The sequence below is a fragment of the Colletotrichum siamense genome (assembly GCF_013390195.1).
Source record: "Colletotrichum siamense strain Cg363 chromosome Unknown KSG_Cg363_contig08, whole genome shotgun sequence".
Lineage (NCBI taxonomy): Eukaryota > Fungi > Ascomycota > Sordariomycetes > Glomerellales > Glomerellaceae > Colletotrichum > Colletotrichum siamense.
Window position 1 is genome coordinate 2,579,660 of NW_023501021.1, and position 18,796 is coordinate 2,598,455.

Sequence of the window (18,796 nt, forward strand, 5' to 3'; positions counted from 1 at the left end):
ATTCTTTCGACTATGAGGTCGGCGTTTTACACACCGTCAACAGGTATCGCTCACTTTGACGCCTCTTCTCATTCCGTCGACGCCGGTTCACAATCGTCGAGGACTCATCCTCGCTGCTCTTTCCATCGTTAGATGGCAATGGACGTCATCTGACGATGAAGCGCAAGAGCTTGCTTTTCATCCGAGCTTCAGTAAATCCTTGATAAGGAGCATCGTGGCCATAGTTGGACAATTGAGTGTGAACACGGCGTAAGAAACAGAAGAAGATACCTTGGAATCGTTGCATAGCAAGCCCTGGATACAGACCTGATGTCCTCTACTCCGGCTACTCGTCTACTTCTTCCAGTTGTCAAATTCCATATGGCGATTAAACTTGGGCATCGAAAGCCCGTATTACATCGGGCGCAGGCGATACTTATTTACAGGAGCACCCTCCAGGCCTATCCCCCGGGCCTGACTTGGCCTGGCTTGGCCTGGTGATGCGTTTTCGCCGCAAATGAAGAATATGTCTGACATGGGCATCATCCGTACTGGGATGCTGGAGATCAAAACTCAAGGTCAATTGCCCCCCCGCCCTTTTTTCGGTTTTTTTTTTCCCACTCCCCTTGTTTTTCTCCAAAAGACCAGTTCGAACAAGGGGAATCAACCTCAGGCAAAAACCAGTATGACGGTGTCAGGCCTACTTACCACTCTCGTCGGCACTATAAGATCCCATACGGTTTTATAGAGCCTCTCGGAGAAAGCAGCTTAGAAGGAGAGGCCTACGTATATAGCGGAGGCACACGAGAGGAGCCGCAGGGTGCTAGAGCGGCTGTCGGCTAGCCCGTGTAGCGCGTCCCTCGAAATACTGCAGCGGCCCAGCCGGTCTGCAGCCCTGATTATGCTGTTGAGGATATTGTGGATGCGAGTCGGTTCTTGCTGCCCGCTGCCCAAGGGGGCAAGAGTTCCTCTCTGCCCCCTGAGCGTTGTGAGCTACGTGGGTTGGTACATGGTCCAGGGTGTCATTCGGCACGCAGAGGGTACGTCTCCAGAGACTGGATTGTAAGCGTGCTGGGTTCCACGAGAAATTCTAATATACGGTATTCATAGTGTGCCTTTTTGGCTGGCGTCTAGCATGCCATTGTCATTGTTAATAGGCTTGGCTGCCTATGAGGACTTTTCGCGTGCTTATCTCCGGTCCCATCATTACCACTCCATCGTCCAGCTTTCGTTCACATGGCACTCGGACGAACATGCAAAACACACACACACACACACACGCACAATCTGCGGCTGCGGCTGCGGCTACCGCGCACCTCGGGCACCAGTCATGAACCGCCTCAGCAAGACACTCCTCCACCTACAAACACACGTCCGAGCCGCTTGAAACGGTAACAAAAGCCCCGCGAACCCTTTCAAAATCACCATCTCTGCCTAGAACCATCTCTTCCTGGGACCATCTCTGCCTGGGACCATCTCTTCCTGGGACCATCTCTGCCTGGGACCATCTCTTCCTGGGACCATCTCTGCTTGGAACCATCTCTGCCTGGGACCATCTCTGCTTGGAACCATCTCTGCTTGGAACCATCTCTGCTTGGAACCATCTCTGCTTGGAACCATCTCTGCTTGGAAAGCCAAAACCAAGCACGCGTTTGCTGACATGATACACGCAGCCAGGATGCAGAAAACGAAAAGTCGACCTCAACTTGACATATGGTCCGATCTCCCTCTCTCTCCCTTTCCACCTTCGAGCCAACGGATCATCCAGAGCCAAGATAGAGGAATCTTTATCAGCAGTACGACGGCAACCGGCCAATCTGCAGTTCCTACACACACTCAGAGCTACCATACACATGCCTGGTCCCGGAAGGCCTTTCTCAAAGGGAGGCCCAGAAGCAGAAGCCTATCGAGGCGATAGGGGCTCACAAGAGCTGCAGGGCATAGAGCTACTCTACTCTAGTAGAACCTGTACTGTGCGTCTCTCAATATCCTTCAGAAGCTGCGGGAGTCCGAGAACTTCGACGCGGCTATCGAGGGCATAGAGTATGCGAGCCTATTGCTATCCAACGTTGACGAAGGATCGGAGTGTTCTCCTGCGTGCTTCCCCGATTTTCCGGGTTTTGCCGACTGCCATCTACGATATTCCCATGATTCTGGCTTTCCCGTGACCGGCCCGTCTTCCGAGGGCGGCCCTTAGTCGTGTCTGAAGATCGGCTGGTTCAGAGGAATAACGGGCGGGCGCGAAAGCGGGTTTAAAAGACGACTATACACGGGCATGCGGAGGAACCAATAGGGAAATTAGGTATTGGAACCTGGCTTCGTTACATACCCCCTTTGAGTATCGAACCGGGAAACACGTAGACAGTGTCTACATTACGTATTCGACGGGATAAGAAGTCGTTAAATCGAGTAACTTCAATACAATTCACACGTTCTTTGAGCTGTGCCATAAGAGGTGTTCGGGTGGTCTGTCCGCAGGAAATCCATTCAGGTTGGCCCAATCAAATTGTTCTTCACAAGCTTGATGGCTTCAGAAAAGATTCGACGCCCGTCAATGTGCATGCAAGTCGCCCCAAGAACCCTCAGACCAAGTCCACTCACAAAAGCTATAGATAGGTCTCGTCAACACATCTGAAACTCCGGAAGATCCATTCGAGGAATGACCATACATCTGAATGCCTTAATAATACCTACCATTGATCGTACCTCTGGACTGAACACTGTATATGCAGCCGTTCTTAAAAAGTAAGCTTAGCAACATAGCCAGAAAAAGATCTTGATCTACTTGCTTACATATTATTAAGAACGTAGTGATAACTATGATATGCTATAGAGAAGAACTAGCTAGACGCTAGGGTACTAGAGAGGGCTATATAGTAACCTCTAGTATTTACTAGTAAGTTATAAGAGTAGTAACTAAGTAGTAGGGCTTATTAATACCCCCTCTTAAGCTTTATAGCGCTAGCTAATATATAAACTAGCTACTCTAGCTAAAATCACTCTTTAAACTAAAAAGCTTAAAAATAAGGAGTTTTTAACTATTTAATAACTTAGTAAAATGTTAGATAATCTTTAGTTTTTAATTAGTTTAAAAGGTTTAAATTAATTTTTCTCTAAACTAATTAATATCCTCTATTCTATTCTTTTATATTTAATTAAAACTTTTTATTAATCTTAATATTTTAATAAACTTAGTATACTTATAAAAGCTAAAGTTTTTTATAAAACTATTAATAAGTATTTTATTACTTTTAATTTAATAGATTATAATAGTTTTATTATAAATAGCTTTTTAAGTAATCTATTTATAATAGAGGTTAATATAATAAGTTTAAACTTTATTAAGAGGGTTTATAATATTAATATATATATTAATACTATTAATAAAAAGAATAATAAGTATAAAGATCTTCTAATTAAGGAGCTATTTAACTATATAATATAGCTATTTTATAATAACTATAATAAATATTAAGTTAATATATTTAGTTTTAATTAAACTAAAAGTAATAAAAATCTACTTTTTTAACTTCTAAGTAACTAAACTACTAATAAAATAAATAATATAGCTACTAATTAAGATATAAGAAAGCTTATTATTTATAAAAGATAAATCTATTATAATATATAAGTTATAATTAATTATTAAGTTAAAACTACTAAAGATAATATTATAATAAATAGTTCTTTTAAAATATTAAAAGAGATATTTTATAGTATAAAAGTAAACTTTAGAAAGTTTAATATTAGTTTAACTAAGCTTATTAATAATATAAGATATATTAAGATATATATTAATAGTAAAGTAGTTATAATAATTAATCTCTTTAATATAGATAGTATATTCCTCTTCTATATACTCTTTAAGGTCTTATATTATTAGTAGCTCCTTATAAAATACTATAAAAGTTTTAATAAAGTTAATATCTTTATATCTAAAGTAAGTAAGGATAGTTTTAGTATATTTAGTCTAGTTAATAAAGATTTAGTTATTAATATAGTTTTAAATAATCTAAAAACCTAAAAACTTAGTAACTTTACTAAAGTCCTTAAAGAGGTAAACCTTATTAAGTATATTATAAACTTACTTAGTTATCTTCTTATTAAGAGTAATAATAATATTATTATTAATATATATAAAAATATAAGCTTTAAGTAATTTATTAATAAATAAATAGACCTTATTATTAATAAGAGTAAAGCTAAGTTTTTATATCTTAATACTAATATAGTTAAACTATTAAAGAGAGCTTTTATAAAAGCTATAAAGTATTTTTTAAAGTAGCTAAACCTTACTATTATTTATAGAGAAGTTTAGAAGCTAATATATATAGATTTTTATATTATTAAGGATAAGAGTAGTTAAAAAAGCTATATTAAAGTTATATATTTTATACTTAAGTTTATAAAGAGCTATAATAGTAAAAAATATATAGATTATAATAGTTATAGTAATAGCTATATAAACCTCTTAAGAGGATTAATTTTTATACTTATAGTTACTATAAATTACTTAATAAGTTTTATATTAAATAATTTTATTATTATTATTAATTTTAATATTAAGTATTTACTTACTAAGTAAGATCTTAGTATTATAAAGAGAGTATATAAGCTTATATATTTCTTTATTATAGAACTACTATATTTTACATTTAAATACTACTTTTTAGTTAGACTACTAAAAGCTAAACTTAATATTATTATAAAATTTTAAAATAATAATACTATTAAGTAGAACTTTTAATAAAGTAGTAATAGTAATAATATTAAGTATAAAGTAATAAGTATAGTTTAAAACCTAGATATTAATAGCTATAAAAAGCTTTTTCTTATATTTATAGACTTTAGTAAGCTAATAGTAATATCCTTTAAGTTTTTAAATTACTTAATAAAGTTTATTTTAAATTACTATCTCTAAGATTATTATATTAATTACCTCTTTAATAATATCTATAATATAAGCTAGATCTTTATAATTAGCTTTTTTATTTTCTAATATACTCTTAAATAAGTTATTATTATTATTATCCTATATATTAGTTTTTAAAGATATTTATATAGTATTATTAGTTACTATAGTTATATCTTTTATAATATTTTAGTAATAGAGGATTTCTTCTAAAAATAGAGATATTATATAGTTAATATAAGCTAGCTTTAAATTAATACTCTTATTATTAGAAATTTACTTATTAATATTAATAATAAGTTCTTTAAGAGTATTAGTTATATTAGATATAATAAAGTAATAAATTAGAAAGTTAAGATTATTAAAGTAAATAGTATAATTACTATTATTAGTAATAAAAACTTTAGTAATAAGTAAAAGAACTATTTTCTAAAGCTATTTATAAAATTAGATATCTTAATAATAAAATATTTTTTTCTTATTAAGAATATAGATATAATAGATATAACTATAAAATAAGCTATAGTTAATAAAAAAGCTTTTTATTACTTTAATTTCTATTTTAGCTAAATAGATAGGTTTATTAAAACCTTTCTTATATATATAAGTAATATATCTAAATATTCTAAGATACTTAATATATAGAAGCTTATAATTAGCTATAAAATTAAACTTATAAACTATAATTTTATAAAGACTTAGCTTACTTTTATTAATTTATAGAAAAAAGTTAAGGATCTAAATAGTAGAGTTAATAATATAGTCCTAAAGTTCCTCTAGAAAACTAATATTAATTAGTTAAGTTTAAGATACTTTAATAATAATCTTTCTAGCTTTTTTAATAATACTATTTATAAATAAAGTATTAATAATAGATATATTTATATAAAACTTAGAGAAAAATAAGTCTTAAAGGACCTTCTTAAACTTAAACGTATTATTATAAACTTAGGTCTTAATATTAATATATATTATATTAATAAAGATATTACTAAATATCTTAATAATATTAAAAATAACTTTATAGTTATAGTTAAATAGGAGTATAACTTAGTAGTAGTTATTATAGTAATTTATAAAATATAGAATATATCTCTTATTTATAATAGAGAGAGGCTTAACTTTAATAATATTAAAATAGATCTTATTATTAATATTAATTAATAGTAGTAGAAAGTCTCTACTAATAATCTTAATAAACTTAGTAAGATAGTAAACCTTATAGTAGAAATCCTTAATTTCTTAAATTATAAATATAATATTAATATAATAGTATACTTTAATAACTTAATTAAAATAAGTATATAGAAAATAGTAATATATAAGCTTAAAAAATAGTAGCTACTTATAGCAAATTATAGTAAAGCTAATAGTAATATTAAGAGGAATATCTTTTTAATACTAAATAATAAAAATAATATAGATATTTAATTACTAATTAACTTTAATAAACTAAATACTTAATAAAACCTATATTATAACTAAAGTATAATAGTTATATTTAATATTAATATTATATAACTTTCTTAAGCTAAAAAAGTTAGTTAGACTTAGAAAGCTATACTTAATATTATTAATAGTCTAATTAACTATTTTAGTTAAGTTCTATAGATTAATAGTTTAGAAGTAAACTATATTAATACTTTTAAGTTAAATATACTCTCTATTAGTACCTTTATATAAAAGTAAATTAGCTTTAGTTTTATATATAATAAAGTAACTATACTTATTAAAAATAGAGTTAGAATAGCTAAAATTAAAAATAATATCTAAATAGAGAATCTTCTAATTAATAATAATAATAAGTACTATTTTACTAATAATATTATAAATAAGTTACTTAGTAATATCTACTAGTTTTTTAATAATAATATTAATTAATAAGGATTAACTAAGAATATTTAGTAAAATATAAATATAAATAGATTTATTCTTAAATATATCCTACTTATACTTAGTATTATAAATATACTTCTTAGCTTTTATTAAGATAACTTTATAGTTAGTTTAATTATTTAGAATAAGTTTAAGATAAGTAGTTATATACTACTAAGTAGTATAAATATATCTATAATAATTATATTTAGTAGTAAACTTATTAGCTAATAATATAATAGATACTTTTTTATTATTAATACTCTATTAGTTAATATTAATAGTTTTTTTAAAAATAATAATACTAATTTTCTACTTTTTATCTTATATAAAAGTAAATAAAGTCTAAATAATATTATTTTATATAAGTATCTTATTATTAATAATATAAAACTTATAAGTATTTAGAAGCTTTATCTTAAAGTAGTTAAGAAAGATAATAAACTAATAATAATTAGAGTATATACTAATAAAGCTAGTAATATAGCTCTTAAGGTATTAAGTATATCTAAGTATATTATAAAATATCTTATAATCCTCTATAATATCTTTATTAAATTTATTAATAAATATACTAATAATATCTTTTAAAACCTTTAAAATATATTTCTTTAAAGTTTCTATTAACTTATATAGGTTATTATTATCCTCTTAGCTTATATTAAAGAGCTTATTAATAAAGCTCTCTATAGCTATAATAAGGATATTATAGATAATATCTTAATTAGTTACTTAAACTTCTTTCTTTATTTCTATATTAAACTTAAGAATATTCTTAATAATATAGTTATTAACTTAAGTAGTTTAAAATATAGTATTAATAAAGACTTTTTAGGTTATTTAGTTAGATTTATTATATAGCTTTAGTATATTAATAGGGGTTATTTTTATAGTAATATTAGTTATAATAATAGCTTATTTATAATAATAAAATAAGAGGAGTAAGAAGTTATAATAAGAAAGATTAATAATATAAAGTATTTATTAAGAGGAGTTTAATTTATAAAGTAGTAAACTTCTCTATATATACTTAATTAAAAATAAATATAATAAAATCTCTATTATAATATATTAGAGTATATTAAGAGTTAAGAAAGTAAATAAATAAAGTAATTAGTAATAAAATTAGCTAATCTATATATAAAAAGAATAATAAAATAATAGAGATAATTAAAAGAATTATTATAAACTTAAAATAGTTAAAAAGACTTTAAAATTAATATTTTCAAAGTTAATTTAATAAAGCTAAACTTATAACCTAAGAATATAGTAATAACTATAATATACTATAGAGAAGAACTAGCTAAACGCTAAGGTACTAGAAAGGGCTATATAGTAGCCTCTAGTACTCACTAGCAGGCCATAGGAGTAGCAGCTAAGTAGCAGGGCCTATTAACAGTTATAGACACCGTGAGACCCCGTAGTAAGCAGGCAGTTTTATAAATACACCGTAAGGGAATGTGTGTATTTGTACCACTACTATGCTGTTTGCCATTTCGTCTCTGGGCATTTGTCCTCCAACTTAAGCTGAGCATCCGTAGCACCTGACATCTTCTTTAGAGTAATATGATAGATGCACACAATAGATGTTTTGCCGCTGACCACGAGACTCGACGCTACGAGGACAAGGAGAATAGGTAGCTTCATTATTATAACCATTTAATACGTGCTTTATGGCGAAGTCGGCTCTGGTGATACTGTGGTGTGGTGGTTTCCGTGTGAGGGAGGGCCTTGTTAGCTCTTTAGAAGAGGGCCTAATACGGGGTGCGGAACGGTCGTGGGAGCTTGAGAGATCTTCTTTGACCGAGCGGGAAGTTTAGGAGGGGTTTATAACATGGAAAGCTTTTCAGCCGCAAAACCATGATCAGCCAGGTTGTTGCGGCGACGGTTGGAGCCGGACACATGTGGAGGGTAAGCCAGGTCTCAACGAGCGCCATAACGGTTGAACTTTAACATGAGCAATTCCTAATACGTCGTATGAGCTGTAGAACCTAATCTAACCAAGACCGCCTATTCTTCCTATGTACTTAGTGACTTTGATGAGGACGACGACGGGGGACGATAACGGGGGACGACGGCAGGGGACGATGGCGATAGGCGCTGATAACAGAGGACGAAGACGATACACGACGATAACAGTGGCAATAACAATAGCAATAACAGTAGCGACTACAATAGCAACGATAGCGAGCACACAGGAACAGTAGTCGCTTTAGCACAGGAAAATTAGGCGGTCTCATCTAATCCATACCCTCCCCTTGTGAAAACACACCCGCCAGAACTCTGCTTGACCTCAACCGCGTATTTGAGACAACAAGGTTACAACCCCCGTCCCGGGGCTTTCAGTCTGGGCCATTCCCAAGGTTTTGTGCCATTGCGAAGAGCAGGAGGACCAAAAGGGACAACAGGGATCAGGGAATGATATTTGCGGAACTGCTGTGGCTCTCGCTCCATCCATAAGTCGATAAGATTTCGCTTCTCGGCGGGCATCATATGCGGAAGAGGCATCTCGCTATATGCGGGGAGACCTCTGGTCTTGGGATCGCGATATATCTCCCAAGCCTGTCTCATGCGTCGTGCCTGGCCCGCGGTGAAGTGCATGCCTGTGTTGCTGTTTTCCCCCACCAGTTAGCTAAAAGAAACAACAGAGTCCATTGGGCACACCCAACTCACCATCCAGTGTAAGTCATGTAGTTGCGAACGGGGTCGTATCCAGGCAGCAAAGGACACGAGTTCTGCGTTCCATTGCAAGTATTTTGGAAGCCAGGTTTCATGTGCTGCCGACGAGTGTCCTCAACCTGGTCATCGTTGCCCTCGCAACCGCCTTGGAACGTGTGATAAAGGCCGAGCCAGTGGCCCGTCTCGTGCACCACCAGCTTCTCAAGCATGGCCTCTGTCAGGCCGTTCGTGGCAATGATGACAGCGTCACTGGCTAGGGGAAACTCCAGGCCCCGGCGCTTTGTGGGTGCGTCAAGGAGGGCCCACGGGAAGTTGGCGAAGCCGTATGTTCCCAGGTTCGCAGGGACCAGAAACACGTTGAGCGTGTCCGCTCCGCCGCGACGGTAGGCGCGGACCAAGGCCGAGGTGACGTTTCCCCATATCCTGAATCTGTGCTGGCTGCCAACTTCGTCGACGTGTTCATAGGAGAACGGGCCGAACTCGAAGCCGACGCTGCGGTATTTGGTATAGGCTGCCTCGATGGCAGTGGTTCTATTCTACAGAGAGGGGAGAGTAGTGTTAGCCTGTTTCTTGGTCAGTGCTTCAAAGAAGGAGTCCGAATGCTGGAGTTCAACCTGGAAGAAACTCCTGTAATTTCTGTTCCCGACGAGGACAATGTTGACGGGGATGCGGATCGGCTCTTTTTCCTTAAACACGGCGGTGTCCTTGTACATGGACTCTAAGACAAAAAGATCGTCGCGGGCATACTGCTCTCCATCTCTGTGATCCATTCCGCAGAGCGTGAAGCCGATTTCATTGGGGTCGATCTCTCCGAAGGGGCGACCGAAGGAGGCCTTACCCAGCAAGAGGGGCAAAGCCCACGCGAAGTTGACCATGGTAGGCGATAAATGTTGCGAGACAAGGAGGCAGGTATGTTGGAATTCATCTCAAAGGTCAGTTAAAACCGGGATTTTTGTAGTGTGCTGTGGCCGAACAGGTTGGCAAATTTGAAAAGGAGAACAGCTGCGGTTGCAGCGCAGAGTTTTAGAATGGGCTGAACGCCCGCGGAGTATGTTTGAAGCATTTCGTCAAATTCATTCATCCTATTTATCCCCTCATGCCTAATCACTAGGTTCTATGTAGCCACATGTCTGGTGGCCTCAACGGGACACTTATAACACCAGCCAATAGACGTGCGCATCGCTGATGTCGACAGCGAAGCCACGTAACGATAAGAAATACAGAAAACTTCAACGACAGTGGAAATGTATGAGAGAAGTTCCACTGAAGGAAAGGGCTGAGCCCACTTCAACTCGTGTTGATAGAGCGCCGTTGAGATTTTGGGAGCTGCAGTTGCCTGGAGGCGCCATGCCGCACCATTTTGGAATATGGCAGGTCAACTCGTCCAATGAAGAGACGGTGTCAGGCTCTAGCTTCGGAAAAGAGTGTCGATGGCCGACCCGGACGGCCTTCCGAAATCGTTGACCGAGGATTGCTTACGCCTTCGGCTGCAGTGGCTCTAGCCCAACCGCCCAGGCAATGGAAGGTGAGATAGATCGCGCATGTGTGCGCCAAGATGTGACAGGGCGTCGTCAGCGGTCAGCCGGACGATTAAGATGCTGACGCCATCCGGTTCCCTGGGAATGGCCCACTTTCTGAAACGGAAAAATTGCTTTGTTGCTTATGAAGGATCAAGGGTATCATGTCGGTAATAACGTGGTGCTCATCTAGGCCTTCTTCAAGATGCGCTTGAGGAATCCTTTGCGGGATGTTGTTGATGATCCTGGAAGCAGGTCAGCGTCGTCTTCTTCAATTGTCGAGGCGCGCGAATATGACATGAACGTGATAAGACGTCGAAAGCCAAGGAATCGTAGCAACAAAGTGTAAATGTTGAAATTGCCAGGGCAACTTACCATCAACAACACTTTCGGCATCGGCCTTCTCTTTGGACAGAACAGGGGCACCGTTCTTGTCGACGAGCGTCACTTCTGAAGCCATCGCCGCGGCATTGGGCCTTGAGGATGAAGCTGGCTGAGCAGGTCGACGAGGCATGGCCGAAGCGTGCATGCCAGGAATGACCATGGCTGATTCGTAGTAGTTGCCAGACATGGTGCTCGTTACGGCGTCGCGAAGGATGGCCTTGAGGTAGGTCGTTTCGATGGAGCTCATGTGGAGATTTGAAGACGTTGTGTTGACGGAGGAATACCGTGAGTGTTCTCAATTGTATAGACTGAAGCTTGTTTGATTTACTGATGCCTTTCAACCTCAGGTCTCTGGGAGGGCTTGGCCGGGCTTTATACGCTTCGTGACCGTGATGCTGAATTTTAGATTTCCAATCCTAAACGACCTCGGGACCGAGTTCCCATCACCTTGACTCACAGACACGCAAGCCACTTCCGAGAAATACATGGCATCATCTCAAAGGGCGCGTCGTCAGTCGACTACTCAAACTTGCACGATGGAACTGGTCCGCCTTACTAGCGCGCTGCTCCGGTCACTGTCAGACGGGGGCACATCGATGCCGAAGCGGATTCCTAAATGCAGCCACCGACGGGCCAACGTCCAATTGTGCCCAGCATTGGAAATCTTACCAGAAAATACCTTGCAGGTCAGCCCTGTAAGCCCTTGCAACGTGAATGTCGGCCAGTCGATTCGGGTTAGATGGTCTGGATGTTCGAGCGAGAATTAGTAATGGGTACCTTCACCAGGCTAAATCACCATGATTCACCCGCCAACATGGGGTCGCTGTGGAGGTGTGGAGGGCCGGCTTCGGCTCGGCGAGCGCTCCCGAAGCCGAAAAACTGCAAGCCGATGCCGAGACCGACATTTCTTTCTCAAGCCGAACTCATCTGCTGTCTTGCATTCATCGATCAAACATCGCCGAACAAACGAGTGGAACACCGAGTTTGAGACGCCGAATCATTCGGAATCGGTTCATAATTATCCAATTAATTTGAAAATTTTATCCTTACAGAAGAATGGAGTCAACGGAGCCGAGACTGTTCCGCAAAAACGGACGGGCTCAGGCTTGTGAGCCATGCCGCAAACGCAAAGTAGCCTGCGACCACACACAACCCATTTGTAACAGATGCAGAAAGTCGAAGAATCCAGAAGCATGCGAATACATTGTCAGCAGCACCCCTGTGGCTCGAGAAAGTCCTAGACCGAATCGATCAAGAGAACATCGGCGAGCAAGAGACACCCGGGGCTCTGTGGCGCCATCGCCCCTGACACTCGCCTTTCCCCCATCATTGCCAGGCCATCCTTCAGGTTCAACAGCGAGAGCTCCGATAACAGTGCCTACACCGACCAGTGCGACGCCTGGGCGGCGGACCGGCTCCGTCTCCGCAAGCCACCCCACAAGCCCCGAGTCCGTGGCCGCGACTCCGAGCGTCCTCGGCATCGGCTACCTAGGCTTCACCTCTTTCTCCGGGATCTACGAGGAGACCCGGCATAATCTAAACCGGCTTCAGTCCTCCGGAACAGCTCCAATCAGTGAAATCGGCACGACCAACTACTGCGGCTTGGAGTGCTCTCCGCCCCTGACGCCTCAAGCTCTCGAGACATGCCTCAACATCCTCCGCCACGTGCCGAACCGGGAAGCCGGACTGAAGTTATGGGATAGCCATTCGAGCCCGAGCGACGGCTGGATTCGTCCCGTTGGGCGGCGGATCATGCTCTCTCTCTATGAGGCCTTCCCACGGCACTTCAACAGCGCTACGCCAGTGAGTGACAGGGAGATGGAGGCTCTTGCGCGTACCATATGCGCCAATACGGCGAAGCGCATCAACGACGAGGAAGCGGACCCGGAGAAATGGGTCGCTCAGCTTACTGGGCCGAACCTGCGATGGGAGTCGCTTGGTGTCGTCTTCGTGTATTGGGAGCTCGCGGCGAGATATCTCGGGCCGTATCGGCCGGACGTGGGCATGCAATTCGAGTCCGTGGACGAGAGCACCAAGATAGTGATGAGATACCGGTATTGCATAGGTGCATGCATTGAGCTGACAAAAGCTGCCGGTAGCGGAGGAAACACACTACTCCTGTTCATGTCCGTAAGGAGAACAGTCATTGAGTCGCTCTTTTCTGGCGATGCCGGTAAGTCGTCTCTCTCATTTTAATCATAACACCATACTAACAAAGTATTCTGAAGGATTTGCATGCTGGCAACTGCACTCCGAGACCGTGGCGCTGACCACGTTTCTCGGCTTTCATGCTGAGGTCGACACCGAGCCATACGTGCCGACCATCGGCGCCGAGATCAAACGCAAGGTCTTTGCGTATATTTTCTACATGGACAAGGTTCTTGCATCGTTTTCCGGCAGGCCGCCGTTGATGAGCCGCAGATATGCACGCACACCCCCGCCCCTGGACCTCAAGGATGAGCATCTGCTCTCTGACAAAGCCACACTCGCCCGCCATGTAGCAAACCTTGACGAGAATGGGTGGAACACTGAGGGCGGATTGTATTCCGCGACCTTCATCCGCGCCCGTGTAATGCTTGCTCGCATTCGAGACGAGTTGTTCGAGATCGCTCTTGGCCATGGCTCAGTGACATCCGTTGAGACTGTTTTGTAAGCGAATGCCCCTCCTCCGATGGTTCAAAGACAGGCTGCTGACATTATCACCCCTGTAGAGAAATCAAAGAGAGGCAATTGAGAACCATTGCTGGATTTCCGCCGATTGTCGTATTCAAAGATGAAGACATTCAAGATCGGAAGATTGACGTAGCCATACTCTACATACGACTCATCGTGTACCTGGAGCATCTCCAGAACATGTTCTTCATCGAGAGGCTTCTCGTGAAGCGCGGACATGATGATGGCGCGTTGCTAGCAGTCAGTTTTGAGATGGTTTCCAAGACTCTCCTGTTCTGGACAAACATGGACCGCCTGTCCGTGATGAATGGTGACTTTGAGTGGCTCGTACGTACATTCATTACCCCCTGAGCCCCTTATCCACCCAATGGACTCACACAGAGATACTAATACATATAGGTAATGGCATATGCCGCTCCCGGAGGCGGCATCCTCTGTCTTGAGCTACTCAAGCCCACTCTCCACGGGGGCAACCACCCCCAGAACCCCAAGTTGACTCGCTCAAGTATAATCCAGAAACTAAGCCTGCTCGTGGGCTTTCTCGACTGGGTTAGCCCAACCGCTCCGAACGGGGATCTCTGTGCCGACTGCAAGGTAATTATTCAGCACGTCCTCGACCAGGCCCTGAACAACCCGGCCGCCGCAGCTGCAGGCGCGTCTGCCTCCGCAGACGGCGGAGTTGGGCTCCCCGCCGGTTTGGATTCGATGGACTGGGACTTTTCGACACAGCTGGACTTCAATTTCGACCTGCTGGACACCTTTGACTGGTTACGGCCGGACGTGGCTTCGGTCCAGCAAGCTTGATATGGCAAGGGGTGGATTGACGGTGAGGCGGCTGCGGCTGCGTCTCCCGAGAGATGCTTGTGTAGGGGGCCCACCTCATGTATTCTTTCATGATGAGTGCGCCCTTCACAAACGATACCGGTGACTCTTTAGTATCAAGGAGGTGTGTCAAGGTCTTGTTTAGATGTTTGGTGGACGGATGAGTCAAGCGGCATGCGTCATATGAAGCTAGTGGAATTGGCTGCCCCACCCGGGAATTCACGATGCTTCATCAACTTGCGAGATACCCTTGATGCCATGCTAAAAGAATACATGTGCAATGATTTGCTTTAGATGAATGCTGTATTGATCTATTCAGAAGGCCCAAACATGCGCCGTAAAGAGGGAATGGAATAGTGGTTGCCTCACTTGATGAGTCCAGCGGAGCAAAAAACAGCAACAAACATACAACACCGGGCATTCGCCGGTCGTCACCGACCCGACTACTACTCCAGCCCTCATTGGCTTATCTATGGGAGAGCGGACGGGATCCCGAGTTTTCCAATGGGTATGGTCGTATGTGCTTGACGACGGTGTCTAGGATCATCATAACCCCAGAGCGTATCGCACCACTACCAACCCACCCGGTCGTCAGAGTCAACTACTGCCAATGAAACATGTGAAAGCGTACACATTGTTGCTTAAGATGGGATGTTATGGCTTTATCCGGGTGAACAGTCACTTGCGTGGATGACATCTTAGGGTAGTGGAGTTGACCGTCACACCCCGGGTTCGCGATGCTGCATCAACTTGTGAGATACCTCTGATGTCATACAATAGTTTAGTTAGATGTAATAGCTTTTTTCAGATTCCGAAAGTTCCAAATAGGCGCTTCTCAAGGGATTTTGAAACTAAGCTCAGCTTTTCCTCCAGAGTTTTGCCGCTTCAGTCATTGAAGCACCATTCACGATAGCATCCGTCACTGCCTTCTCTGTTTCCGCTAGACAAGACATCGATTCAAGTGTTCGTCCCACCAATCCCTTGGGCACGTAGACGACCCCGTTCAAGTCGCCAACAATCCAGTCCTCCGGTTGAATAATAGTATCTCGGCCATCTTGCGAGATGGTAACCGGCCCATTGATCTGATCATGTTAGTCGCTTGGACAGGTTTATGAGATATGAATAGAAAAGCGACCGCCCAATTTCCCTGTGTCTGCGAGTTTATGTGTCCTGTGAACGTAACTACTTATGTTATGGACGATAGTGACGATGACAACCACAACGACGAAAGTGACGATGACGATACCGGCAGCGGCGACGATGATGACGACGACGAATATAGTAGTAACGACAATAATAGCAAAGTAGAGTAAGCTATATAACCACAAGAAAAGTTGTAGCTCTAGCACAGGAAAAAAAGGCGGTCTCAAGCAGCTAGAAGTACAAGAAGAAAAGAGGATGTTCACTTACTTCGCTGATATAAAGGGAACCATGAGGTGTGGGAGCCACACCGCGACCAAAAACCTACACAGCGGTTGGCTACCGAGTCGGCATTATCGCACGTGGAGATCATTGTGCGCAAAGACCTACGGGATATTCCAGCTCGCGAAGCTCTTCAAGGTCTCTCAGTCGCCCATCGATCACCGTACCGACAGCTCCCAGCGTCTGAGCTCTTCGGGTGGTCAGCCCTCCCCAGCAGGCATTGATGGTGTTCTCGGGACAATAGATGAGGATCACGGCACTGGGACACTGTCCAACTGAAGGCGATCACGATGATCCATCAGTATGTTCAGTTCATGAAGTCATCGCAGAGACTTACAAAATGCCCGGTACCACCTTTCAGGGTTGCGTTTCCGTCCCTGGCGGACGAGGACTTGACGGTAAACGCTGGGCCAACTATTTTTGTTTGACCAGACTGGCGATTAGGCGACTACAGTGTTAGGCCAGGTAGGAAGCCGCTGTCAGGTACGTCAAGCTTCATGAGCGTATCTGCGACATCCCAGCTGAGTCGACTTCGCCGTCAGCTTCCCAACCGCTGGATCAAGAAAACCAGCTCAGTAGCAGCCACATATACTCTTTCTTTCCTTTGACCATTTTGCATGTCACGATGGGGGGCACTAGGGTCTACTTCTTGGTTGCTTTCCTGCTACACAGAAGAAGGGGCGGCGCAGGTCTACGGCATTAAAAGGTAGGTGTGTACTGTGAATAGCCTTCCGAGTATCAGAGCTAGGAGGACAGACCTGCCGCACTGTGGATGCCCACGACCCTTTTGTCTTACGGTAGGCGTCACATGATTGAGAATCGAAGCCGAACCTTGAACTTACTTCTCCTTAGCAACGACGTTTTTGCAATCTCTTCCACCCCTGAAATTATCAGCCCAGAGGATCCAACCACCTGTGACGCCTTCCGCTCAGCAAGCAAAATCCCTTTGACTTCCCTTCAACCCGAGCCAAATATATTGTCTATCAAGACCCCACCAAGTACATCCTTTCCCGGAGACTGAATGATCCTGTTAATCCGATTTCCTTTGCCAGCTGCAAGCCAACCGCCGTTGTCTTCCAACATTTCGTTCATGACCAAGCCGTCAGGGTTGTCCGCCTTTGGCATCGTCTTTCTGAACCCTCTGCGATCCACCACGTGCATCCCACGTGTCCACTGACCGGAGGCTTCTACGTGGATGTCCTCAGGTATGGGCTTAGACTTCCAGCGTGTGTCTTCTTTAGTCAGGATGTACCAGATGGTCATGGGATCATGCAGTTGAAGACCAGCATCGGAGGTGCTGTTTGGCCCCTTCATTGAGTCGATCTTGTCGAAAGTTTTGGACATGAAGTGCTCGGTCCACTGCGCCAAGGGGCTCCCGCTCGCCAATAGAGGTGTGATTTTCTCTGCGAAGTGCCGTCTGAAGAGGCGGTGCGGGGTCGTGATGTCCAAAGGAAACAAAGTCAGCTTGAGCTTGCCTTTCACATCCTTCGGGTATGGAGGTAGCGAAGCTGCGAGCGGCATCGTGGATTTGGGAGAAGGCGATGTCAGGGCGAAGACTCGGGCCGTTGCAGCTGGATCTGCATAAGTATTGAACTCAGCCATCGGCGTGATGTTGCCTGGCAAGTCAATTGCCCCTCCCATAACGACAACTTCCTTGACGCGAAGGAAAGTGTCTACATCTTCGGCGGCCGCCAGCGCTAGATTGGTCAACGGTCCGATGGCAGCGATTGTGATGGAGTTAGGAGGGCTCTCACGCAACAAGCGGAGAATCTCTTTGTAGGCGGGCTCTCTGGATGGGATGAACAGCGAAGATGAGAAGTTCTGCTGATCTCCATGGAAGGCGGCGTCCCAACTCTCCCCTGGAGTGAGATGAGGATGCTCAGTGTGGACACCATGAAGACCATCAGCACCATCTGTAAGTTGTTCAGCAATTGTTCGGTACTCTGACTTCATTACTCACGGAAATGGTCTGCAGCAAGCTCGTCTTCCTCAAGCGGATGCGCTGCACCGACTGCGACGAGCGGCTTGAACGCCTTGAGCGCATCAAAACCCAAGTGTTTGCCGTTGGCCTCCCGCCATGCCATCTCCTTCTCGAGAACGTGGAAGATAGCGACGACATTGCGAAGGCAACTGTTTGGTTAGCAAAAGTCGAGCGATTGGCATCAGAATGATCACTCACCTGGTGACAGGAACGTTGCCGTAAGTGACGGACAACAAGACCACCTCCAGATCCTCTGGAGATGACGAAAGTGCTTGAAGAATGGCAAGCACGTCGTCGACACCTATCAAGAAGAGACTCAGAACTCTGATCACAGCATTCAGAATGTTCACTAACCCGGGTCTGTGTCAATGATGATGCGGTTCTTTGGAGCCATGTTCGCAGTGTCAAGGCTTGGTGGAAGTTATAGAGATGGAAGGTCGGTGTGGCACAAAAGGGAGAGCCCGGAAAGTTCGACTTAAGTACGAATACTTGGTTAGGGCTTCATCAGGCGGAAAACCAATGGTAAGCCTCCGCAGGCATAGCCTAGCTCCC

The 18,796-nt window shown here is 41.9% G+C and overlaps 5 protein-coding genes across 5 annotated transcripts; 1 reads left to right on the forward strand and 4 right to left on the reverse strand.

Moving 5' to 3' along the window:
* Nucleotides 1-2,466: 2,466 nt before the first annotated feature.
* On the reverse strand, nt 2,467-2,740 carry CGCS363_v012238 (uncharacterized protein; the record flags this gene model as incomplete). The annotated part of the gene is made up of 2 exons (XM_036644087.1): nt 2,467-2,585; nt 2,674-2,740. 2 exons carry the CDS (start codon nt 2,738-2,740, stop codon nt 2,467-2,469), a joined length of 186 nt encoding a protein of 61 aa, XP_036490171.1.
* Nucleotides 2,741-9,085: 6,345 nt separating this feature from the next.
* Nucleotides 9,086-10,320, reverse strand: CGCS363_v012239 (Extracellular metalloprotease; the record flags this gene model as incomplete). Its single annotated transcript, XM_036644088.1, has 3 exons — nt 9,086-9,377; nt 9,440-9,981; nt 10,060-10,320. The coding sequence occupies 3 exons, from the start codon at nt 10,318-10,320 to the stop codon at nt 9,086-9,088; spliced, it is 1,095 nt and encodes a 364-aa protein (XP_036490704.1).
* An 831-nt stretch (nt 10,321-11,151) lies between these two features.
* Nucleotides 11,152-11,593, reverse strand: CGCS363_v012240 (uncharacterized protein; the record flags this gene model as incomplete). The annotated part of the gene is made up of 2 exons (XM_036644089.1): nt 11,152-11,207; nt 11,338-11,593. The coding sequence occupies 2 exons, from the start codon at nt 11,591-11,593 to the stop codon at nt 11,152-11,154; spliced, it is 312 nt and encodes a 103-aa protein (XP_036490601.1).
* Nucleotides 11,594-12,160: 567 nt separating this feature from the next.
* Nucleotides 12,161-14,823, forward strand: CGCS363_v012241 (Trichosetin biosynthesis cluster transcription factor TF23; the record flags this gene model as incomplete). The annotated part of the gene is made up of 5 exons (XM_036644090.1): nt 12,161-12,165; nt 12,738-13,519; nt 13,575-13,995; nt 14,058-14,346; nt 14,419-14,823. The coding sequence occupies 5 exons, from the start codon at nt 12,161-12,163 to the stop codon at nt 14,821-14,823; spliced, it is 1,902 nt and encodes a 633-aa protein (XP_036490600.1).
* A 2,278-nt stretch (nt 14,824-17,101) lies between these two features.
* CGCS363_v012242 (Uncharacterized protein) lies at nt 17,102-18,638 on the reverse strand (the record flags this gene model as incomplete). The annotated part of the gene is made up of 5 exons (XM_036644091.1): nt 17,102-17,104; nt 17,266-18,176; nt 18,224-18,393; nt 18,443-18,545; nt 18,599-18,638. The coding sequence occupies 5 exons, from the start codon at nt 18,636-18,638 to the stop codon at nt 17,102-17,104; spliced, it is 1,227 nt and encodes a 408-aa protein (XP_036490599.1).
* Between the last annotated feature and the right edge of the window lie 158 nt (nt 18,639-18,796).